At 51.2% G+C, this 24,930-nt stretch overlaps 2 protein-coding genes across 6 annotated transcripts; both read left to right on the forward strand.

Annotated features, from left to right (window-relative positions):
- The first annotated feature begins 310 nt into the window (after positions 1–310).
- GOLPH3L (golgi phosphoprotein 3 like) lies at positions 311–15,235 on the forward strand. Of its 2 annotated transcripts, none has more exons than XM_030291566.4 (5): positions 311–643; positions 2,838–3,017; positions 8,274–8,405; positions 9,435–9,549; positions 12,874–15,235. In XM_030291566.4, the coding sequence occupies exons 2-5, from the start codon at positions 2,838–2,840 to the stop codon at positions 13,299–13,301; spliced, it is 855 nt and encodes a 284-aa protein (XP_030147426.3). In that variant the 5' UTR covers positions 311–643; the 3' UTR covers positions 13,302–15,235. The 2 variants fall into 2 exon arrangements, with proteins under 2 accessions (XP_030147426.3, XP_072774500.1); XM_072918399.1 differs by lacking the exon at positions 311–643 and adding an exon at positions 767–914.
- A 374-nt stretch (positions 15,236–15,609) lies between these two features.
- On the forward strand, positions 15,610–23,592 carry LOC115498470 (alpha-endosulfine). 4 transcript variants are annotated; one of them, XM_072918401.1, is made up of 5 exons: positions 15,610–15,802; positions 17,983–18,084; positions 21,254–21,420; positions 23,301–23,365; positions 23,451–23,592. In XM_072918401.1, exons 1-5 carry the CDS (start codon positions 15,746–15,748, stop codon positions 23,456–23,458), a joined length of 399 nt encoding a protein of 132 aa, XP_072774502.1. In that variant the 5' UTR covers positions 15,610–15,745; the 3' UTR covers positions 23,459–23,592. The 4 variants fall into 4 exon arrangements, with proteins under 4 accessions (XP_072774502.1, XP_072774501.1, XP_072774503.1 ...); XM_072918400.1 differs by having other exon boundaries at positions 23,301–23,592; XM_072918402.1 differs by lacking the exon at positions 23,301–23,365 and having other exon boundaries at positions 15,615–15,802.
- Positions 23,593–24,930: the final 1,338 nt, after the last annotated feature.

Raw genomic sequence — 24,930 nt, forward strand, 5'->3', positions numbered from 1 at the left:
CCGGACACGAAACGGGGATGGGCACGGAACGGGCCAAGACCCGGAACGGGACACGGGACCGGACACAACGGGGCACGGAACGGGACAAGAACCGGAACGGGATACGGGACCGGACACGGAACGGGACAAGACTCGGAACGGGGATGGGCACGGAATGGGACAAGAATCGGAACGGGACACGGGACGGGGATGGGCACGGAACGGGACAAGAACCGGAACGGGACACGGGACCGGACACGGAACGGGACAAGAACCGGAACGGGATACGGGACTGGACATGGAACGGGCCAAGACCCGGAACGGGCCAAGACCCGGAACGGGACAAGACCCGGAACGGGACACGGGACCGGACACGGAACGGGCCAAGACCCGGAACGGGACTAAAACCGGAACGGGAGCGCGCCACGACACGCGGGCGGGGGCGGAGCCACGCTCTGACTGACAGGCGCAAATCCCGCCCCTCGCCCCATCCTGGCTCGCTCATTGGCCGCTCCGCGCGGCGCGGGCTCCCATTGGCCGCGGGCGCGGCGGGGGCGGGGCCGGCGGCGGGCAGGAAGCGGCGGCGGCCCCGCGGGGCTTTTCCTCCCGCGGCCGCGGAGCCGAACGGGGCGGGCGGAGCCGCGGGGCACCGGGCGGAGCCGCGGTGAGGCCGGGCAGCCTTGGCAGCCCCCAGTGCTCGGGGGAGGGGGCGAGGGTTCACCCGCGGAGCGGGGGGTGGGATAGACCGGGCCGGCACCGGGACCGGAACCGGGACCGGCACCGGGAGGGGCGGGATGGAGCCCCGGGGGTGAGGCAGAACCGGGCCGGGGTTTGGAGGCGGAGCGGGGGTCGCTGACAGTGGGATGGGACCGTCCCGGGAAGCTGGAGGGGGTGTGGGACCCGCCCGTGCGGCCTCAGGGGCTCTTCCCTGAGGGGTAATTTAAAATTGTTTTAAAATTGAAAAATGAAGGTTTTTATAGCATGGTGTGGTTAAAGGGGATAGGCCAAAAAACACTCCACAACCTGGGAGTGCCGCCGCCGTGGGGAGGGGGAGATGGAAATCTTGGGGTAGAAGGGATGAGAGCCTCCGGATTTGGGTCTGGGGGCTCGGGTTTGGGTCTGGTTTGGGTTTGGGGAATTGGGTTTGGGTCTGGTTTGGGTCTGGGGGCTCGGGTTTGGGTCTGGGGGATTGGGTTTGGGTCTGGTTTGGGTTTGGGGAATTGGGTTTGGGTCTGGTTTGGGTCTGGGGGCTCGGGTTTGGGTCTGGGGGATTGGGTTTGGGTCTGGTTTGGGTCTAGGAGGGGGGGCGGTTGGGTCTCGGGGTGGGGATTTGGGTCTGGGGGCTTCGGTTTGGGTCGGGTTTGGATTTGGGGGATTAGGTTTGGATCTGGGGCTGGGGGTTTGGGTCTGGGGGTTCGGGTTTGGGTCTGGTTTGGGTGTAGGGGCTGGGGTTTGGGTCTGGGGGCTGGGGTTTGGCTCTGGTTTGGGTCTGGGGGCTCAGGTTTGGGTCGGATTTGGGTCTGGGTCTTGGTTTTAGCTCTGGTTTGGGTCTGGTTTGGGTTTGGGGGCTCGGGTTTGGATCTGGGGGTTTGGGTCTGGTTTGGGGCTGGGGGTGGGGGTTTGGGTCTGGTTTGATGGGCTCGGGTTTGGGTCTGGGGGTTTGGGTCTGGTTTGGGTCTGGGAGGTCTGGGTTGGGTTGGGTTTGGGTCTGGGGCTCGGTTTTGGCTCTGGTCTGGGCCTGGGGGCTCAGGTTTGGCTCTGGTGTGGGTCTGGGGCTCAGGTTTGGGTCTGGGGGCTGGGGTTTGGGTTGGGTTTGTGTCTGGGGGCTCAGGTTTGGGCTGGGTTTGGATTTGGGTCTGGGGCTTGGTTTTGGCTCAGGTTTGGGTCTGGGGGCTGGGGTTTGGCTCATGTTTGGGTCTGGGGCTCGATTTTGGCTCAGGTTTGGGTCTGGGGCTCGGTTTTGGCTCAGGTTTGGGTCTGGGGGCTCAGGTTTTGGGCCGGGTTTGAATTTGGGTCTGGGGCTTGGTTTTGCCTCTGGTCTGGGTCTGGGGCTCGGTTTTGGCTCTGGTTTGTGTCTGGGGGCTCAGGTTTGGGTCGGGTTTGGGTCTGGGGGCTGGGGCTTGGCTCAGGTTTGGGTCTGGGGGCTGGGGTTTGGGTTGGGGTTGGGTTTGGGGCTCAGGTTTGGGTCTGGGGGCTCGGTTTTGGCTCAGGTTTGGGTCTGGTTTGGGTCTGGGGCTCAGGTTTGGGTCTGGGGACTGGGGTTTGGCTCAGGTTTGGGTTGGGGGGCTGGGGTTTGGGTTTGGCTCAGGTTTGGGGCTGGGGCTCGGTTTTGGCTCAGGTGTGGGTCTGGGGTCTGGCCTGGCTCTGGGGGCTCGGTTTTGGCTCAGCTTTGGGTCTGGGGGCTGGGGTTTGGGTCTGGGGGCTGGGGTTTGGCTCATGTTTGGGTCTGGGGCTCGATTTTGGCTCAGGTTTGGGTCTGGGGGCTGGGGTTTGGGTCTGGGGGCTGGGGTTTGGCTCATGTTTGGGTCTGGGGCTCGATTTTGGCTCAGGTTTGGGTCTGGGGGTGTGGTCTGGCTCTGGGGGCTGGGGTTTGGGTTTGGGTTGGGTTTGGGTCTGGGGCTCGGTTTTGGCTCAGGTTTGATTCTGGGGGCTGGGGTTTGGCTCAGGTGTGGGTCTGGGGTCTGGCCTGGCTCTGGGTGCTGGGGTTTGGCTCAGGTTTGGATTTGGGGTCTGGCCTGGCTCTGGGGGCTGGGGTTTGGGTTTGGCTCAGGTTTGGCTCTGGGGGCTGGGGTTTGGCTCAGGTTTGGATTTGGGGTCCGGCCTGGCTCTGGGGGCTCAGCACCGTGCCCGTACCCCAGATGACCACGCTGACGCACCGGGGCCGGCGGGCCGAGGGCCGCAGCACCGACAGGAGGGCGGAGGGCGAGGAGGAGGCGGCGGCGGACGGGGAGCTGAGCCAGGAGCACCCCGAGGACTCCAAGGACATCCGGCTCACCCTGATGGAGGAGGTGCTGCTCCTGGGGCTGAAGGACAAGGAGGTGAGGCAGGCTCGGGCCGGACTCGGGGCTCCTCTCAGGGAGCAGCAGGAGGGGTTGGGTGGGTTCTGCTCAGTGCTCTGCCTTGGAACCTGCTGGGAGTCACAGAGATGGGATGGGGGCACAGGATTCACAGAGATGGGATGGGGGCACAGGATTCACAGATTAATGGGTTGGGGGCACAGAATTCCCAGAGTGATGGGTTGGGGGCACAGAATTTACAGATTTCACAGATTGATGGGTTGGGGTCTCAGAATTCACAGAGTGATGGGTTGGGGGCACAGAATTCACAGAGTGAGGGGTTGGGGTCACAGAGTGATGGGTTGGGGTCACAGAATTCACAAAGTGATGGGGTTGGGGTCAGAAAATTCCCAGAATGATGGGTTGGGGTCTCAGAATTCACAGAATTTACAGAGTGATGGGGTTGGGGGCACAGAATTCACAGAATTCCCAGAGTGATGGGTTGGGGGTCTCAGAATTTACAGAATGATGGGTTGGGGGTCTCAGAATTCACAGAATTCCCAAAGTGATGGGTTGGGGTCTCAGAATTTACAGATTTCACAGAGTGATGGGTTGGGGTCTTAGAATTCACAGAATTCCTAAATTGATGGGTTGGGGTCACAGAATTCACAGTGTGATGGGCTGGGGGCACAGAATTTACAGAGTAATGGGTTGGGGGCACAGAATTTACAGAGTGAGGGGTTGGGGGGCACAGAATTCACAGATTAATGGGTTGGGGGCACAGAATTCCCAGAGTGATGGGCTGGGGGCACAGAATTTACAGAGTGAGGGGTTGGGGGCACAGATTTCACAGAATTCCCAGGGTGATGGGATGGGGGCACAGAATTCACCAAATTCCCAAAGTGATGGGTTGGGGTCTCAGAATTCACAGAGTGATGGGTTGTGGTCACAGAATTCACAGAATTTACAGAATGATGGGTTGGGGTCTCAGAATTCCCAAAGTGATGGGTTGGAGTCACAGAATTCACAGAATTCCCAAAGCAATGGGTTGGGGTCAAAGAATTCCCAGAATTCTGGGTTGGGGTCACAGAATTCCCAGAATGATGGGGTTAGGAGCACAGAATTTACAGAGTGATGGGTTGGGGTCACAGAATTCACAGAATTCCCAAAGCAATGGGTTGGGGGTCACAGAATTCACAGGGTGATGGGGTTGGGGTCTCACAATTTACAGATTTCACAGAGTGATGGGTTGGGAGCACAGAATTCCCAGAATGATGGGTTGGGAGCACAGAATTTACAGAGTAATGGGTTGGGGTCACAGAATTTACAGATTTCACAGAGTGATGGGTTGGGGTCACAGATTTCACAGAATTCCCAAAATGATGGGTGGGGGTCACAGATTTCACAGAGTGATGGGTTGGAAGAAACCCTAAAGATCAACTCCAACACCCCAATAAACCTCACAGAGAGTTGGAAGGGGCTGTAAAGCTCAGCCAGTTGCAAACCCTCACCACGGGCAGGGCCACCTTCCCCCATCCACTGTCAGAAAATAAACATCCCTTTTTTTTCACCTCACTAATAAGAATAACTCACATTTTACTTTCACGTGTCCTGTAGCGACAGAGCAGAGGGGAGGTTGTTTTTTCCGTGGGTAGAAGGAGTTTCAGGTGGTTTATCAAAGGGTGAACATCCTCCTCTGCCCCCCAAATCAGCAGTTGGCACAGAGGGATGCTGAGCACTGCTCTGGTGTGGAAAAATTCACGTGGGAAAAGCAGAGGGAAGGGGCAGAGTGGGCTGGGCTGAGAGGTGTGGGTCTCATATTCAGGCAAAGAAAGAAACTTGAGAGTTTCTAGCCTGGCAGAAAGGCTGGAGAGGAATGTAAATAATTCTCTTATCTCTTTCCCAGGTTTCTGCCTGGCTAGAAACTCTCAGTTTCTTTCTTTGCCTGAATCTGAGACCCACACTGAGGGAGCAGGAGCATGGGGCAGCTCCTCCTGTGTGCCTGTCACCCTGGAGGAAGGCAATTCTGCTCAAACAGAATTGATTTGTGCTTATCAGCCGCTGGGAGCTCATTTATCAGCTCTGCCTGGTGTTTCTGAGTCCTCTGAGCTGTCTGTGTTGTCCCTCTGCCTTGATTTCACCCCATCTTCTGCCTCAACTTGAGGAAAATCTTGGCCTGGGAGGGTGCTGAGGCCTTGTCACAGGTTATTCCATGGCTGCCCCATCCCTGGGAGTGTCCCAGGATGGGTTGGATGAGGTTTGGAGCATCCTGGTGTGGTGGAACCTCTCCCTGCCATGACAGGGAATGGGATTTGTTGACCTTTAAGGTCCCTTCCAACCCAAACCATTCCAGAACTGTAAAATCTGCCATTCCTGAGGAGTGGATGGGGAATTGCAGGTGCCCAAAGTGGTTTTTGGGGTGAGTGTGGCAGAGCAGAAACTTCTGCAGAGGCTTTCCAGGAATGCACTTTGGTCAAGGTTGGACTTGGTGACCGAATTATTCCATGATTTTCCAGCTGGAATTGTTCTGGGATTCCTGTGTGAGCCTCCTCCTCCTCTTCACTCCTCGAGGGTTGGAATTAAACCTTTGTGAGGTGCCTAAACTTCTTTTTTCCAGCATTTCTGGCTCGGTCCCAGCTCGTCCAGGGATCCAGCCCTGTGACAGTGACAAAGGTTGGGGTTGTCCCCGTTTGGGAGCCCCAGATAAAATCCAGCAGCCAACTAGGAAATGACAGGAGCTCAGGGTTGTAAAAGGAAACAAAATGCAAACAATCCTGGAGCAAATATTTGAGAGTGGGGTGCCATGGGCTGTTTTTTTCCTCAGCTGTGTTCCTGGGAACGGCCCTTCAGGCAGCAGGAACCTGGCAGAGCACAACAAATACAGGAAAAAAAACCTTGTCACGCTTTTATTTCTTTTTTTTCCCCCTTTCCATCCTGTCCTTCCACATTCCTGTAGCTCACAGAGGTAGCAGCAGCCTTGCCCTGAGCTGGGCTTTGTTTTTTTTTCACTCATGCTTTGATGACTGGGGAAAAACAAGATCATTTTTTGCCAAATTCAATGAGCTCACAGTGTAATTTCATTATTTAAAGTACCAGTCTGTCCATGTAGGAGGATCTGGCTGCAAACCAGTCTGATTCCAGAAGCTGGAAATAACCCAGGAGCTTTGGAATTTTAACATTTCCTTGGGGTAACTTGCCCTTGAGGCCAGGAAATTGAAACCTTTGCTCATCCTCACACCCTTTCCTGAAGAATTTGTTTGTAAAAGCCACGGGCAAAACCCAAGAGTGGAAACCAGGAGGGCAAAGGGATGAAAGGTTGCTTTGTCTTCCTGCACCAGGAAATGGAGAAAGCAAATAAAAAATTTCATTTATTTTATGGTACTTTATGCTGGCCAAGCCCAGTGGCCACGTGCCCTGTTCAAACAGAGCCACAGAGGACGAAAATTCACCTCTAAGGAGGGAAAAACCTTCCCAGGGGGTTCCCAGCCTGTTTTTCTTGGGAAGGGGCTCACTTTTTCTCCATTTTTTTCTCACTTTTTAGCTTTGAGGTCCTTCCCTCCCTGTCTTCCATCCAGAGAAAGAGCAGCAGAAAGGGAGAAAAAAAGAAAGAGCAGCAGAAATGGAGAGAAATAAGAGTAGAAAGGGAGGAAAAAGAAGAAAGAGGAGCAGAAAGGGAGGAACAAGAGAAAAAAGAGCAGAAAGGGGGGAGAAAAAAGAATAAAGGGAGGAAAAAGAGCAGTAAAAAGGGAGGAAAAAAGATAAGAAAAAGGAGCAGAAAGGGAGGGGGAAAAGAGCAGAAAGAGCAGCAGGAAGGGAAATTTGGAAGTCTGGGAGGGTTTGGAGACAGGAACAGGGAAATTTGGAAATCTGGGAAGCTTTGGAGACAGGAACAGGGAAATTTGGGAAGCTTTAGAGAGACAGGAGTAGGGAAATAGGAAAATCTGGGAGGGTTTGGGGACAGGAGCAGGGAAATCTTGGAAGGTTTGGAGAGAAAGGAGTAGGGAAATTTGGGGGGTTTTGGAGAGACAGGAAATATGAAAATCTGGGAGGCTTTGGATAGAAAGGAGCAGGGAAATTTGGGAAGGTTTGGAGAGACAGGAGCAGGGAAATTTGGGAATATTTAGATAGACAGGAGCAGGGAAATCTGGGAAGCTTTGGAGAAAAAGGAGCAGGGAAATTTGTAAGGTTTTGGAGAGACGGGAGTAGGGAAATGTGGAAATCTGGGAGGGTTTGGAGACAGAAGCAGGGAAATTTGGGAATATTTAGAAAGGCAGGAGCCGGGAAATATGGGAGGGTTTGGAGAGACAGGAGTAGGGAAATTTGGGAAGATTTAGAAAGGCAGGAGCAGGGAAATCCGGGAGGCTTTGGATAGAAAGGAGCAGAGAAATTTGGGAAGGTTTGGAGAGACAGGAGTAGGGAAATATGAAAATCTGGGAGGGTTTGGAGACAGAAGCAGGGAAATTTGGGAATATTTAGAAAGACAGGAGCAGGGAAATTTGGGAAGCTTTGGAGAGACAGGAGCAGGGAAATATGAAAATCTGGGAAGCTTTGGATAAAAAGGAGCAGGGAAATGTGGAAATCTGGGAGGGTTTGGATAGAAAGGAGCAGGGAAATTTGGGAAGCTTTGGAGAGACAGGAGTAGGGAAATATGAAAATCTGGGAAGCTTTGGAGAGAAAGGAGTAGGGAAATTTGGGAATATTTAGAAAGACAGGAGCAGGGAAATCTGGGAAGCTTTGGAGAGACAGGAGTAGGGAAATATGAAAATCTGGGAAGGTTTGGGGACAGAAGCAGGGAAATTTGGGAATATTTAGAAAGACAGGAGCAGGGAAATCTGGGAGGGTTTGGAGAGACGGGAGTAGGGAAATGGGGAAATCTGGGAGGGTTTGGATAGAAAGGAGCAGGGAAATTTTGGAGAGACAGGAGTAGGGGAATGTGGAAATCTGGGAGGGTTTGGAGACAGGAGCAGGGAAATCTGGGAGGGTTTGGAGAGACAGGAGTAGAGGAATATGAAAATCGGGGAGGGTTTGGAGACAGGAGCAGGGAAATTTGGGAATGTTTAGAAAGACAGGAGCAGGGAAATCTGGGAACCTTTGGAGAGACAGGAGTAGGGAAATATGGGAATATTTAGAAAGGCAGGAGCAGGGAAATTTGGGAATATTTAGAAAGACAGGAGCAGGGAAATATGGGAGGCTTTGGAGATCCTTTGGATCCTTTGGATTCTGGGCAGGATCCAGGAAGGATGAGAAGCAGAAGAGAGGGAAAACTGTCCCAAAATCCTTTCCCATCGTGTCCCACAGGGCTACACGTCCTTCTGGAACGACTGCATCTCCTCGGGGCTGCGCGGAGGGATCCTGATCGAGCTGGCGCTGCGCGGCCGCATCCGCCTGGAGCCGCCCGCCCTGCGGAGGAAGAGGCTGCTGGAGAGGAAGGTCAGGCTGCTCATTCTGCTGGGAAAAGCCAAATTTTGATTTAAAGGTCGTGGGAGATACAGGGAATAAAGCAGAAATGCAAATGGCATCTTTATAGCAAAGATACTCTAATATTGCACATCTAAAATTCAATTTAATATTTGCAAAAAAACAAATTAGAATATGTCTATAACACATATCAGCTATGTCACTAAGCTTAATTAACAACTAGAAATACAACAAAGTTACTTTACAAAGTAAACTTTACAAAGTTTATATATAGAAACTTTACAAAGTTTATAACAAAGTTACTTTAACATTACACATATAAAATCCATTTTAATATTTATGAAATGCCAATATATAATTATAATATTCTATTGCTATATATTGTAATGATATATTAATATGATATATAATATATTATATATAATACACTATATACTTTATTAGCATTAATATATAATATTCTATAGGAAATAATATAATGTAATATAATGTACTGTAATATAATATAATATAATGCAATGTAATATAATGTAATAACATTATATAATATAACATAATATAACATAATATAACATAATATAACATAATATAACATAATATAACAAAATATATAGTGTTATATCATATTATATATGTAATATTATGCTATTATATAATTGTAGTGTTATATTGTTATATAATTGTAATGTTATATTATATATCATGTTATATTATTATATAATTGTTATATTATTTATACATTATAATATTGTTTATCCCTTATATTATGCATTATATTGTGCTATATTATTACATAATTACAACGTTATATATGTTATTATATAATAATTATACAAAATGACAATATTTTAATATTCTATATTAATATTAAATTCAAATTTTCATTAATATTAAAACAATATTAAATTACTATTTTTATTAAATAATATTATTATATTTATTAAATAAAAATTAAAAATTATAAATATTAAATTAAAAATTAAATTAAAAATGAAATGAAAATAATTCCATTTGAATATTCCATCCCTTGTCTCCGGGCAGGTGCTGCTGAAGTCGGACGCTCCCACCGGGGACGTGCTGCTGGACGAGACCCTCAGGCACATCAAGGCCACCGAGCCAGCAGAGACGGTGCAGAGCTGGATCGAGCTGCTCACGGGTAGGGCCAGCTGGAGATCCCACCCCAGCTCCCACCAGGCCTGTCCAAACCTCCCCAAAGCCACCAAAATCCATCCAGGAGCTCGTCAGGGAGCCCCAAAACCAGCCTGGACCTTCAAATTCCCCTCCTGACCTGTCCAAACCTCCCTCAGATCCACCAAAATCCATCCAGGAGCTCATCAGGGAGCCCCAAAACCAGCCTGGACCTTCAAATTCCCCTCCTGACCTGTCCAAACCTCCCTCAGATCCACCAAAATCCATCCAGGAGCTCGTCAGGGAGCCCCAAAATCAGCCTGGACCTTCAAATTCCTCCAAAACCCCTCTCAAAGCCCATCCAAAGATCCTCCAGATCCACCAAAATCCATCCAGGATCTTGTGAGGGAGCCCCAAAACCAGCCTGGACCTTCAAATCCCCCTCCTGACCTGTCCAAACCTTCCCCAGACCCACCAAAATCCATCCAGGAGCTCGTCAGGGAGCCCCAAAATCAACCTGGACCTTCAAATCCCTCCCAACCCCTCTCCAGGCCTGTCCAAACCTCCCTCAGATCCACCAAAATCCATCCAGGAGCTCATCAGGGAGCCCCAAAATCAACCTGGACCTTCAAATCCCTCCCAACCCCTCTCCAGGCCTGTCCAAACCTCCCTCAGATCCACCAAAATCCATCCAGGAGCTCATCAGGGAGCCCCAAAATCAACCTGGACCTTCAAATCCCTCCCAACCCCTCTCCAGGCCTGTCCAAACCTCCCCCAGACCCACCAAAATCCATCCAGGATCTTGTGAGGGAGCCCCAAAATCAGCCTGGACCTTCAAATCCCTCCAAAACTCCTCTCAAAGCCCATCCAAACATCCTCCAGACCCACCAAAATCCATCCAGGATCTTGTGAGGGAGCCCCAAAATCAGCCTGGACCTTCAAATCCCTCCAAAACTCCTCTCAAAGCCCATCCAAACATCCTCCAGACACACCAAAATCCATCCAGAATCTCGTGAGGGAGCCCCAAAATCAGCCTGGACCTTCAAATCCCCCTCCTGACCTGTCCAAACCTCCCTCAGATCCACCAAAATCCATCCAGGATCTTGTGAGGGAGCCTCAAAACTGCCCTGGATCCTCAAATCCCTCCAGGCCTGTCCAAACCTCCCCCAGACCCACCAAAATCCATCCAGGAGCTCGTCAGGGAGCCCCAAAATCAGCCTGGACCTTCAAATCCCCCTCCTGACCTGTCCAAACATCCCTCAGACCCACCAAAATCCATCCAGAATCTCGTGAGGGAGCCCCAAAACCAGCCTGGACCTTCAAATCCCCCTCCTGACCTGTCCAAACCTCCCTCAGACCCACCAAAATCCATCCAGGAGCTCGTCAGGGAGCCCCAAAATCAGCCTGGACCCTCAAATGCCTCCAAAACCCTCTCAAAGCCCATCCAAACATCCTCCAGACCCACCAAAATCCATCCAAGAGCTCATCAGGGAGCCCCAAAATCAGCCTGGACCTTCAAATCCTCCTCCTGACCTGTCCAAACCTCCCCCAGACCCACCAAAATCCATCCAGGAGCTCGTCAGGGAGCCCCAAAACTGCCCTGGGTCCTCAAATCCCTCCAGGCCTGTCCAAACCTTCCCCAGACCCACCAAAATCCATCCAGGAGCTCGTCAGGGAGCCCCAAAATCAGCCTGGACCTTCAGATCCCTCCAAAACCCTCTCCAGGCCTGTCCAAACCTCCCCCAGACCCACCAAAATCCATCCAGGAGCTCGTCAGGAAGCCCCAAAACCAACCTGGACCTTCAAATCCCCCTCCTGACCTGTCCAAACCTTCCCCAGACACACCAAAATCCATCCAGAATCTCGTGAGGGAGCCCCAAAATCAGCCTGGACCTTCAAATCCCTCAAAAACCCGTCTCAAAGCCCATCTAAACATCCTCCAGACCCACCAAAATCCATCCAGGATCTTGTGAGGGAGCCTCAAAACTGCCCTGGATCCTCAAATCCCTCCAGGCCTGTCCAAACCTCCCCCAGACCCACCAAAATCCATCCAGGAGCTCGTCAGGGAGCTCCAAAATCAGCCTGGACCTTCAAATCCCTCCAAAAACCTCTCCAGGCCTGACCAAACCTCCCTCAGATCCACCAAAATCCATCCAGGAGCTCGTCAGGGAGCCCCAAAACCAACCTGGACCTTCAAATCCCTCAAAAACCCTCTCAAAGCCCATCCAAACCTCCACCAGGCCCATCAAAATCCATCCAGAATCTCATGAGGGAGCCCCAAAACCAGCCTGGACCTTCAAATCCCTCCAAAACCCTCTCCAGGCCTGTCCAAACCTCCCTCAGACCCACCAAAATCCATCCAGAATCATCCAGAGCTCCAGGATCTGGTGGTGAGGGAACCCCAAAAAGAGGAGGAAGGATTTTGGGGATCCCCAGTAGGATTTGGGTCTCCTGGGAAAGATTTTGGAAGATCTGAGGTAGGATTTGGGTCTCCTGGAGTGGATTTTGGGGATCCCCAGTAGGATTTGGGGCTCCTGGGAAGGATTTTGGGGGATCTCAGGTAAGATTTGGGGCTCCAGGGGAAGATTTCCAGATCTTCAAGAGGATTTTGAGGGAAGCATTTTGGAGGATCCAAATGCTGAGGTCTCACCAAGCCTGGGGTGATCCATGGGTGGAAGAGGCTTTGGAAAAGGATGGGATTTGTCTGGGATTTCTCCTCAAAACTCCACTGGGAGCTTTTCCAGGAGAGTCTGAGTCAGACCAAGGGATCAGAGCCTGGTGTCCATGCAGGACATCATGGAAGGGTGGCAGGACACTGGTCCTGGAGAATCCTGGAGATCCCTGGAGATCCCTGAAGATGGGGAGAGCAGGAAAAGGCAGAATGTGTGAGCAGAGAAGAATTTCCTGGGTGTTCTTCTGGGAAATCTTGGACCTCGTTCTCCATTAGTTCCTCCTGAGGTCTCACCAAGCCTTGGGTGATCCATGGGTGGAAGAGGCTTTGGAAAAGGATGGGATTTGTCTGGGATTTCTCCTCAAAACTCCACTGGGAGCTTTTCCAGGAGAGTCTGAGTCAGACCAAGGGATCAGAGCCAGGTGTCCATGTCCCACCATCATGGAAGGGTGGAAGGATGGAAGCCCTGGAGATCCCTGGAGATCCCTGGAGATGGGGGGAGCAGGGAAAGGCAGAATGTGTGAGCAGAGAAGAATTTTCTGGGGGTGTTCTGCTGGGAGCTTGGTGGAAATCTTGGACCTCAGAGCTCCTGTGGCAGAGCAAGGTGTCCATGCATCATGGAAGGGTGGAAGAACATTGAGATTGCCCAAAAAACCTTGACCAGATCTTCCCACCCCTCAGGAGAGACCTGGAACCCCTTCAAGCTGCAGTACCAGCTGCGCAACGTGCGGGAGCGCCTGGCCAAGGCTCTGGTGGAGAAGGGCATCCTGACCACGGAGAAGCAGAACTTCCTCCTCTTCGACATGACCACCCACCCCGTCAGCAACGCCTCCGAGAAGCAGCGGCTGCTGAAGAAGCTCCAGGAGAGCGTCCTGGAGCGTTGGGTCAACGAGCCCCAGCGCATGGAGCGCAGGACTCTGGCTCTGCTGGTGCTGGCCCACGCCTCCGACGTGCTGGAGAACGTTTTTGGAAGCCTGGCCGACGACAAGTACGACGTGGCCATGAACAGGACCAAGGACCTGCTGGATATGGACCCTGAGGTGGAAGCTGCCAAAGGCAAGGGCACGGAGATGATCTGGGCCGTGCTGGCGGCTTTCAATAAGTCCTAAACTTCTCCTCATGTGGGGTGGTGGAGAACCTTGATGGGTCTCATCATGGTGCCCCACCACAAGGTCTCCCCAGAAGGACCTGGAACTGGAAGCTGTCAAAAGCAAGGGTACAGAGATGATCTGGGCTCTGCTGGCGGCTTTCAATAAGTCCTAAACTTCTCCTCACGTGGGGTGGGGGAGAACCTTGGTGGGTCCCATCATGGTGTCCCACCACAAGGTTTCCCCAGAAGGACCTGGAACTGGAAGCTGTCAAAAGCAAGGGTACAGAGATGATCTGGGCTCTGCTGGTGGCCTCCAATAAGTTCTAAACTTCTCCTCACACGGGGTTGGGGAGATCCTTGATTGGTCCCATCATGGTGTCCCACCCAGAGGTCTCTGCAGAAGGACTTGGGGCTAAAAGCTGCCAAAGGCAAGGGCATGGAAATTATCTGGGCCGTGCTGGTGGCCTCAAATAAGTCCTAAACTTCTCCTCATGTGGGGTGGTGGAGAACCTTGGTGGGTCCCATCATGGTGTCCCACCACAAGGTTTCCCCAGAAAGACTTGGAGGTGGAAGTTGCCACAGGCAGGGTCATGGAGATGATCTGGGCTCTGCTGGTGGTCTCCAGTAAGTCCTAAACTTCTCCTCACATGAGGTGGTGGAGAACCTTGATGGGTCCCATCATGGTGTTCCACCACAAGGTCTCCCCAGAAAGACTTGGAGGTGGAAGTTGCCACAGGCAGGGCCATGGAGATGATCTGGGCCGTGCTGGCGGCTTTCAATAAGTCCTAAACTTCTCCTCACGTGGGGTGGTGGAGAACCTTGATGGGTCCCATCATGGTGTCCCACACAGGGGTCTCCCCAGAAGGACCTGGAACTGGAAGCTGCCAAAGGCAAGGGCCATGGAGATGATCTGGGCCGTGCTGGTGGCCTCCAATAAGTTCTAAACTTCTCCTCACATGAGGTGGTGGAGATCCTTGATGGGTCCCATCATGGTGTCCCACCACAGGGTCTCCCCAGAAGGACCTGGAATTGGAATCTGCCACAGGCAGGGCCATGAAAATGATCTGGGCTCTGCTGGCGGCCTCCAATAAGTTCTAAACTTCTCCTCACATGAGGTGGTGGAGAACCTTGGTGGGTCCCATCATGGTGTCCCACCACAGGGTCTCCCCAGAAAGACTTGGAGGTGGAAGTTGCCACAGGCAGGGCCATGGAGATGATCTGGGCCCTGCTGGTGGCCTCCAACAAGTCCTAAACTTCTCCTCACATGAAGTGGTGGAGATCCTTGGTGGGTCCCATCATGGTGTCCCACCCCAGGCTCTCCCCATGGAGCTCCTGGGGCACTGGGTGGGCTCAGCTTGGGGAGGGACCAGGGGATTTTGCTTTTCCCCTCCCCAGGTAGGGCTGGGAGGTGAGAACTTCCCACCACCACCACCACAACCATGGTCCTTGGAGAGGTTGGCAGCAGCTCTTCACTCCTTGCCCTTGGGCATTTCCTTCTGAGGCCAGTGCGGAGCCAGGGGTGGCACAGTCGGGGTGGCACAACCAGGGGTGACACAGCTGGGGTGACACAGCCATGGTGGCACAACCAGGGGTGACACAGCCATGGTGGCACAACCAGAGGTGACCCAGGAGCTGCTCCAAGAGGCCAAACCCTGGCACAAAGGGGCTGGGACAACTCCTGGCTGCCTCTCCTGCAGCCTGGGAGCTCTGGGGGTGTCACCTGAGGTGGCTTTGGGGGTGTTGGGTCACCCCCAACGCTGTCACCCAAAACTTCTCCAGGTGTCTCCATGCAGGAGCCCCCCGGGCTGTGCCCCCATGGCTCAGCTGCTTTTTTAGGAAGAAACCAAGTGAAACTGTGATTATTTTTGTTCACGACCCGCTCCCTTCCTTCCTCCCCGACTTTATCCTCCTGTAGTTCACTTCAAACTCAATTATTTCAATTATTTCTCTGCAGCCCAGGGCTCTGTCCGTGTTTCAGTGGGGGCATTTTGAGGGGCTCGGGAGGGGCGGGATGTGCCAGGGATGTCCCGGTGACATGAGCTCCCTCCTCCCCCGTGCCCCGTTCCCTCCCCGGGGTGGTTTTTGGGCTCTCCGGTGTCCCCGCATCTCCCGGTCCCGCATCCTCCCAGCCCCGGTCTCGAACCCGCGGTGCTCCGGTACCGCACAAGCCACGCCCCTTTCCCCGCCCATTTCCCCGCCTACTCGCCTTTTCTCGCTTTCTATTGGCCGCTGCTTGTGCCAGTCATTCATGCCCCGCCCTCCTCCTGCACCGCCCCTCAAAATGCCCCGCCTTCCTCGCTCACTGATTGGCCAGGTGTGATGTCACCGCGGCCGAACCTCTGCGTTCATTGGGCAGAGCTGCTGTCATTCACACGGCTGAGGCAGTGGAGGCGGTGGCGGCCATTTTGGAGCAGGGCGCGGGGCCGGACGCAGCGGAGGGAGCGCGGAGCCTCCCTCGCCGCCATGGCAGCTCCGCTCGGTACCGGCGCCTTCACGGAGGAGACCGGGCGGGACAAACAGGTGGGGGGACCCCCGGGGGGGAGGAAGGAGATGTCGGGCGGGTCGGCTGCACGTCCCTCTTTCCAGTCCTAAGCGGCGATTGGTTGTTTCTGTTGTCCGTCTGGGGAATACCGGGCGTTGATTGGCTACGGTGGTTGGGGGTGGGCGGGACTTCCTGCTTGGGGTCCATGGCGGCGTGGGGTCGGTGGGGAGGGATGAGGGGACCGGGATGGGACCGGGATGGAACCGGGATGGGACCGGGAGGGGACCGGGAGGGGATGAGGGGACCGGGATGGGACCGGGAGGGGACCGGGAGGGGCGGAATTGGGGTGGGAGGGCGCTGGGAGCTGAGGGGAGCACTCAGAGATCCTGGGATGGTTTCAGGGGACATTTGGGTGCTGCTGTCAGATTCCCCTGACCCTAAAATCACATTTAGGAACCCCAAAAGCTCCCCAGGATCCCCAGAATCCTCCTTGGAATTACAAAAATCCTCCCCAGGATCCCCAAAATCCTGCTTGGAATTCCTGAAATCCTTCCCAGGATCCCCAAATTCCTCCTTGGAATTCCTCAAATCCTTCCCAGGATCCCCAAATTCCTCCTTCGAATTCCCAAAATCCTCCCCAGGATCCCCAAAGTCTATCTGGGAGCACCAAAATCCTTCCCAGGAGCCCCAAAATCCTCCCCAGGATCCCCAAATCCTGCTTGGAATTACCAAAATCCTCCCCAGGATCCCCAAAATCCTGCTTGGAATTCCCAAAATCCTTCCCAGGATCCCCAAATTCCTGCTTGGAATTCCCAAAATCCTCCCCAGGATCCCCAAAGTCCATCTGGGAGCACCAAAATCCTTCCCAGGATCCCCAAATTCTACCTGAGATCCCCCAAAATCCTCCCCAGGATCCCCAAAATCCTTCCCAGGAGTCCCAAAATCCTTCCCAGGATCCCCAAAATCCTTCCCAGGATCCCTAAAATCCTGCTTGGGATTCCTGAAATCTTCCCCAGGATCCCCAAATCCAACCTGAGAGTACCAAAATCCTCCTTAGGGTCCCCAAAATCTATTCCAGGATCCCCAAAATCCTGCTTGGAATTCCCAAAATCCTTCCCAGGATCCCCAAAATCCTCCCTAGGATCCCCAGATTCTACCTGGGACCCCCAAAATCCTTCCCAGGATCCCCAAAATCCTTCCCAGGATCCCAAAATCCTCTCCAGGATCCCCAAAATCCTTCCCAGGATCCCCAAATCCTCCCCAGGATCCCCAAATTTTACCCGAGATCCTCCAAAATCCTCCCCAGGTGCCCCAAATCCGACCTGGATTTTTATTTAATAAAGAAAAGTAAATGCAAATTAATAATGTAATAAATAATGTGAATTTTAGTTAATAAATAAGCATATGGATAATTAATACATGTAAATTAGTAATGTAATAAATAATGTAAATTTTATTTAGTAAATGTTTAATTGACAAATGTGAATTAATAATGTAATAAATAATATAAATTTTGCTTATTAGTTAATTTTTTATTTAATTAATAAATTAAAATGCAAATTAATAATGTAACAAATAGTATACATTTTATTCAATAAGTAAATTTTAATTTTCTTCAAGAAATACATTTTATTAAATAAATAATTATTAACGTAACAAATAATATAAATTTTATTTAATAAATAAATTTAAATTCAAATTAATAATGTAACAAGTAATGTAAATTTGATTTAATAAGTAAAATTTAATTGAAATAATCATTCAACAAAATGTAAATTTTATTTAATAATTTTTTATGTAATAAATTTAAATTCAAATTAATAATGTAACAAATAATATACATTTTATTCAATAAGTAAATTTTAATTTTCTTCAATAAATACATTTTATTAAATAAATAATTACTAACGTAACAAATAATATAAATTTTATTTAATAAATTTTATTTAATAAATACATTTAAATTCAAATTAATAATGTAACAAGTAATGTAAATTTTATTTAATAAGTAAAATTTAATTGAATTAATCATTCAACAAAATGTAAATTTTATTTAATAAATTTTTATTTAATACATTTAAATTCAAATTAATAATGTAACAAATAATGTAAATTTTTATTTTATTTTATTTTATTTAACAAATACATTTTAATTCAATGAATTATGTAAGGAATAATGTAAATTTAATTTAATAAATAATTTTTAATTTCTCTCCAGGCTGCCCAGCCAGAACCTGGGGCCGAGCCCAAGGGGAAATACCCCGGGCTGGGGCTGAGGCCGGGAGGGGCAGAGTTCCTCATGAGGAGGCTGCAGAAAGGGGTGAGTGTCCCCAAAAAATGAGGAGAATTGGGTAAAAATTGGGTGAAAATGGGAAAAAGAAACTGAGGGAAAAAAAGGAGGAAAACTGGGGGGAAAACGGGGGGAAAATGGGGGAAAATGGGGAAAAAATGGAGAAATAATGGGGAAAAATAGGGGGAAATGGGACACTGGAGGGGAAAAAATGGGGGGGAAATGGGGAAAAAAAATTGGGGAAAAATTGGGAATCCTGGGGAAAAAATGGGGGGAAACTGGGGAAAAAATTGAGAAAAATTGGTTGGGGGAGAAATGGGAAACCTGGGGGGAAAAACTGAGGGAAAACGGGAGAAAAATGGCAGAAAAATGGGGGGGAGAGGAATGGGAAAAAATGGGGGGAAAATGGGAAACCTGATGGAAAGAATGGGGAAAAAAATGGGGGCAAAATGGGGAAAAACTAGGAAAAAATGGGGGGAAATGGGAAAAAATGGTGGAAAAAACTCCTGCCTCTGTAGGCCTGGTTTATCATCCCAAAAGTCCTGGCTCATCCCAAAAGTCCTGGTTTATTATCCCAAAAATCCTGGTTTATCATCCCAAAGTTCCTGGCCCTGCTGGGAGGGGTCAGCAGGTCTGATCCCAAATCCCACAGGCATGATCCCAAATCCCACAGGCATGATCCCAAATCTCACAGGTGTGATCCCAAATCCCACCGGTGTGATCCCAAATCCCACCGGTGTGATCCCAAATCCCACAGGTCTGATCCCAAATCTCACGGGTGTGATCCCAAATCCCACGGGTGTGATCCCAAATCCCACAGGTGTGATCCCAAATCCCACAGGTGTGATCCCAAATCTCACTGGTGTGATCCCAAATCCCACAGGTCTGATCCCAAATCTCACGGGTGTGATCCCAAATCCCACGGGTGTGATCCCAAATCCCACAGGTGTGATCCCAAATCCCACAGGTGTGATCCCAAATCTCACTGGTGTGATCCCAAATCTGGAAAGTGTGATCCCAGATTTAGAAAAAGCGACCCCAGACCTGGCAGGTGTGATCCCAAATCTGGAAAGAGTGATCCCAAATCTCACAGGTGTGATCCCAAATCTGGAAAGTGTGATCCCAGATTTAGAAAGAGCGACCCCAGACCTGGCAGGTGTGATCCCAAATCTGGAAAGAGTGATCCCACACCTGGAAAGTGTGATCCCAAATCCCACAGGTCTGATCCCAAATCCCACAGGTGTGATCCCAGATTTGAAAAGTGTGATCCCAAATCCCACAGGTATGATCCCAAATCTGGAAAGTGTGATCCAAAATCTCACTGGTGTGATCCCAAATCTGGAAAGTGTGATTTCCAGCTCTGCCAGACTTGATCCGAGCTCTCACAGGTGTGATCCCAAATCTCACTGGTGTGGTCCCAGATTTGGAAAGTGTGATCCCAAATCTGGCAGTGTGATCCCAGCTCTGCCAGGCTGATCCCGGCTCTGCCAGGCTGATCCCAGCTCTGCCAGGCTGATCCCAGCTCTGCCAGGCTGATCCCAGCTCTGGTGCCAGGCTGATCCCAGCTCTGCCAGGCTGATCCCAGCTCTGGTGCCAGGCTGATCCCAGCTCTGGTGCCAGGCTGATCCCGGCTCTGCCAGGCTGATCCCAGCTCTGCCAGGCTGATCCTGGCTCTGGTGCCAGGCTGATCCTGGCTCTGGTGCCAGGCTGATCCCAGCTGTGCCAGGCTGATCCTGGCTCTGCCAGGCTGATCCCAGCTCTGGTGCCAGGCTGATCCCGGCTCTGCCAGGCTGATCCCAGCTCTGGTGCCAGGCTGATCCCGGCTCTGCCAGGCTGATCCCAGCTCTGGTGCCAGGCTGATCCCGGCTCTGCCAGGCTGATCCCAACATCCCAGCTGTTCCTGACCCCTGGCACCGTCGCTGTTGTGCCAGGGCTGAGGGGTCAGGGCTCTCCCGGCAGGCGAAGGTCGGGCAGAGGCAGCTCAGTGTGCCAGAGGTGCCCTGAGTCAGCCCCGGGCTGGGCGAGCCCCTGGCTCCGGGCCAGAGATTTGTAAACCCGGCCTAACCCTGCCTGGATCATGGCCGGGTTCAGAGCAATCCCTGTGCTCCCTGAAGGGTCCCAAACACCCAATCCCAAATCCTACACACGCAATCCCAAACCTACACACGCAATCCCAAATCCTGCACACCCAATCCCAAATCCTACACACGCAATCCCTGCTCCTGCACACCCAATCCCAAATCCTGCACACCCAATCCCAAATCCTGCACACCCAATCCCAAATCCTGCACATGTAATCCCTGCTCCTGCACACCCAATCCCAAATTCTGCACACCCAATCCCAAATCCTACACACGCAATTCCTGCTCCTGCACACCCTATCCCAATCCCAAATCCTGCACACCCAATCCCAATTCCAATCCCAATTTAGCCCTTCCCTAAAGGATCCTCGTGGCTCTGCTGTTCCCCTGCTCCTGCACTCCCAATCCCAGTCCCAAATCCTGCACACCCAATCCCTGCTCCTGCACACCCAATCCCAAATCCTGCACACCCAATCCCAAATCCTGCACACCAATTCCCAATTTAGCACTCCCTAAAGGATCCTTGTGGCTCTGCTTTTCCCCTGCTCCTAGACACCCAATCCCAAATCCTGCACACCCAATCCCAATCCCCTCTTGCATTTCCAATCCAAATTTAGCCCTCCCTAAAGGATCCTCATGGCTCTGCTTTTTCCCCTGCTCCTGCACACCCAATTCCAATCCCAGTCCCAACTCCTGCACTCCCAATCCCAATTTATCCCTTCCTAAAGGATCCTCATGGCTCTGCTGTTCCCCTGTTCCTGCACACCCAATCCAAATTTAGCCCTCCCTAAAGGATCCTCTGGTCCCAAATCCCATAGGTGTGACCCCAAATCTCACAGGTGTGATCCTGTTCCCCTCCTCCTGCACACCCAGTCCCAAATCCCAATCCCATTTTCCACTCTCTAAAGGATCCTTGTGGCTCTGCTGTTCCCCTGCTCCTGCACACCCAATCCCAATCCCAATTTATCCCTTCCTAAAGGATCCTCGTGGCTGTCCTGTTCCCCTGCTCCTAAACACCAATCCCAATCCCAATTTATCCCTTCCTAAATGATCCTCGTGGCTCTGCTGTCCCCCTGCTCCTGCACACCCACCAACCCAAACATTTCTCCCTCTTCCAGCAAAAATACTTCGATTCTGGCGACTACAACATGGCCAAGGCCAAGATGAAGAACAAGCAGCTGCCAAGTGCAGGGCCTGACAAGAACCTGGTGACAGGAGACCACATCCCCACGCCCCAGGACCTGCCCCAGAGGAAATCCTCACTGGTCACCAGCAAGCTGGCAGGGTAGCTGCCCTCTCAGCTGGGGGCTGACCTCTTTTTGTCTTTTTTTTGGGTTTTTTTTTGGCTAAATGGATTGAACTTCACTGTACCATAGGGGTGGGAGCACCAGAATCCACGTGGTTGTTTGAGTCTTTGCAGCAAACGCACCCCAAAGCTGAGTGGGGGGCAGGGTTGGGTTGGTTCTTCCTCTCAGAGAGGCTTTGCCTTAATTTTGCTGCTGTTTGGAACCATCCTGGCTCCCACTGGAGCTCTGCAGCCTGGCTGGGAGAGCCCCAGGAGGGGCAGGGCTGAGGTGTGGGATGGGATTTCAGGGGTTGGGGTCACGGAGACTGAGGCAGCTGGGCAGGAGGAGTGACCCCACATCTCACAGGAGTGACCCCAGATCCCACAGGAGTGACCCCACATCTCACAGGAGTGATCCCAGATCCCACAGGAGTGATCCCAGATCTCACAGGAGTGATCCCAAATCTCACAGGAGTGATCCCAGACCTGGAAAGAGATCCCAGATCTGGAAAGTGTGATCCCAGATTTGGAAAAAGTGATCCCAGATTTGGAAAGTGTGATTTCAGATCTGGAAAGAGATCCCAAACCTGGCAGGTGTGATTCCAAAGCTGGCAGGTGTGATCCCAGACTTGGAAATTATGATCCCAGATTTGAAAAGTGTGATTTCAGATCTGGAAAGAGATTCCAGACCTGGAAACTATGGTCCCAGATTTGGAAAGTGTGATCCCAGGTTTGGAAAGAGTGATCCCAGACCTGGAAATTATGATCCCAGGTTTGGAAAGAGTGATCCCAGATTTGGAAAGAGTGATTTCAGATCTGGAAAGAGATTCCAGACCTGGAAATTATGGTCCCAGATTTGGAAAGAGTGATCCCAGACCTGGAAAGAGTGATCCCAGATTTAGAAAGAGTGATCCCAGTTCTGGAAAGTGTGATCCCAGATTTGGAAAGAGTGATTTCAGATCTGGAAAGAGATCCCAAACCTGGAAATTATGATCCCAGACCTGGAAATTACTATCCCCGATCTGGAAAGAGTGATCCCAGATCTGGAAAGTGTGATTCCCAAATCTGGCAGGTGTGATCCCAGACCTGGAAATTACGATCCCAGCTCTGGAAATAGTGATCCCAGGTTTGGAAAGAGTGATCCCAGATTGGGAAAGAGTGATCCCAGATATAGAAAGTGTGATTTCAGATCTGGAAAGAGATCCCAAACCTGGAAATTATGATCCCAGACCTGGAAATTATTATCCCAGCTCTGGAAAGAGTGATCCCCGATGTCACAGGTGTGATCCCAGATCTGGAAAGTGTGATTCCCAAATCTGGTAGGTGTGATCCCAGATCTGGAAAGAGTGATCCCAGATCTGGAAAGAGTGCTCCCAGCTCTGAAGGCACACTCAGCTGTGTGCTTTAGAGCTCCAAAGCACCGAAATTGAGCTGAAAACACAATTCCAGGGGGGTGTTGCTGAGCTGAGCTGCTGGGATCTGCCCCTGCCTCAGCTCACAGCGTGTCCAGAGGGTTTGGGAGAGGCTTTGGGCAGTGCTGGAAACATCCTTGTGCTGGTTTGGGCTGAATTAACACCAATTAACACCAATATCACAACAAAAAAATCCAAATTAACACCAATATCACAACAAAAAAATCCAAATTAACACCAATATCACAACAAAAAAAATCCAAATTAACACCAATATCACAACAAAAAATCCAAATTAACGAATTTTTCCTGCTGTGCCAGGGCATCCCAAACCCTGCCCCAGTTTTTGGGGTCAAAGGAAGGGATTGAGGAGTGAGGAATTCCCGGGCAGGGTTGTGTTCCTGCTCACCTGGGCGTTCCCTGGGGACCTTTGTGTGTCACCTGTGTCACCTCCCTGTGTTTACCCAGGGTGTGCTGGAATGTGGCGCTGCCTTCAGGTGGTTCCTGCATCCTCCTTGGCCACTTTCTGCGAGGTTGGCACAAATTATGATTATTATGATTATTATGATTATTATGATTATTATGATTATTATTATGGCTGTCCCTTGTCCCCAGCAGGGTCCTGATGTGGCATTTTCCAACCCCTTTGTGACACGCTGGGACAGTGGCTGCAAACCCTCCTTGGGTTGTAAATAGATAAAAATATATTTAAAACAAAAAAAAATATATATATATAAATTTTTTACATGTTTGCCTCTTCTGGGTTGCCGTGCTTGCTTTTTTTTTATTCGACCCCAAAAGGGGAAATAAAACCCAAAAGAGGAAATAAAAGGGAAGGATGCAAAGGAGGCATTGCTGCTCTGGGGCTGTCCCTGTGCTGGGGGGGCAGAGGGAGGGGACAGCCCCAAAATGTGTGGGGACAACCCCTAAAGTTATAGGGACAGCCCCAAATATGTGGGGACAGCCCCCAAATGTGTGGGGACAGCCCCCAAATTGTGGGGACAACCCCTAAATTTATGGGGACAGCCCTCAAATTGTGGGGACAGCCCCTAAAGTGAGGGGACAGCCCCAAAATATGTGGGGACAGCCCCAAAATTGTAGGGACAGCCCCCCAAATTATGGGGACAACCCCTAAATTGTGGGGACAACCCCTAAACTTATGGGGACAGCCCCCAAATTGTGGGGTCAACCCCTAAATTTATGGGGACAGCCCTCAAATATGTGGGGACAGCCCCAAAATTGTGGGGATGGCCCCCAAATTGTGGGGACAGCCCCTAAACTTATGGGGACAGCCCCCAAATTGTGGGGACAACCCCTAAATTGTGGGGACAACCCCTAAACTTATGGGGACAACCCCAAATATGTGGGGACAGCCCCTAAACTTATGGGGACAGCCCCCAAAATGTGTGGGGACAGCCCCCAAATGTGTGGGAACAGCCCTCAAACTGTGGGGACAGCTCCAAATGTGTGGGGACAGCCCCTAAAGTGAGGGGACAGCCCCAAAATTGTGGGGACAACCCCTAAATTTATGGGGACAGCCCCCAAAATTGTGGGGACAGCCCCCCAAATGTGTGGGGACAGCCCCTAAATTGTGTGGACAGCCCCCAAATTGTGTGGGGACACCCTCAAATTGTGGGGACAACCCCTAAACTTATGGGGACAACCCCAAATATGTGGGGACAGCCCCAAAATGTGTGGGGACAGCCCCCCAACCATATGGGGACCCCCAAATGTGTGGGGACACCCCCAAAACGTGTCCAGCCCCATTCTCTGTCCCCACCGGGGGGTTTCACCTTTGGGTTTTTTTCAGCCTTGACCTTTCCCCAGCCCCACCTTTCCATCCCCTGGAGAAGCTCCCAGGACTCTTTGGATTCCCCAAAAATTGGGAATTCCCAAGCTCTGGAGCCCACACGGATCCTGCCAGGGACAAGTTGTTCCAGCCTGGTGTTTGTGCTGAAATTTGGCACCGATTCCCAAAAAAAAAAAATGTGCCGGGTGCTGCCAGAGCTCCTTGTTCCTGCTCCTGCTGCCAAGAATTCTCTTCCCACAAGGACACATTCCTTGGGGCCACGGGAAGGATTTTGAGAGGGACGAATTT

Source organism: Taeniopygia guttata, chromosome 25 (assembly GCF_048771995.1).
Source record: "Taeniopygia guttata chromosome 25, bTaeGut7.mat, whole genome shotgun sequence".
Classification (NCBI taxonomy): Eukaryota; Metazoa; Chordata; class Aves; order Passeriformes; family Estrildidae; genus Taeniopygia; species Taeniopygia guttata.

Coding starts and splice junctions, on each gene's coding strand:
- GOLPH3L (XM_030291566.4), top strand. CDS start 2,838: ATGACCACGCTGACGCACCGGGGCCGGCGGGCCGAGGGCCGCAGCACC. Junction 3,018..8,273: donor TGGGGCTGAAGGACAAGGAG/GTGAGGCAGGCT, acceptor CGTGTCCCACAG/GGCTACACGTCCTTCTGGAA. Junction 9,550..12,873: donor CTGGATCGAGCTGCTCACGG/GTAGGGCCAGCT, acceptor CCCACCCCTCAG/GAGAGACCTGGAACCCCTTC.
- LOC115498470 (XM_072918400.1), top strand. CDS start 15,746: ATGGCAGCTCCGCTCGGTACCGGCGCCTTCACGGAGGAGACCGGGCGG. Junction 15,803..17,982: donor AGACCGGGCGGGACAAACAG/GTGGGGGGACCC, acceptor ATTTCTCTCCAG/GCTGCCCAGCCAGAACCTGG. Junction 21,421..23,300: donor GTCACCAGCAAGCTGGCAGG/GTAGCTGCCCTC, acceptor GTGTTTACCCAG/GGTGTGCTGGAATGTGGCGC.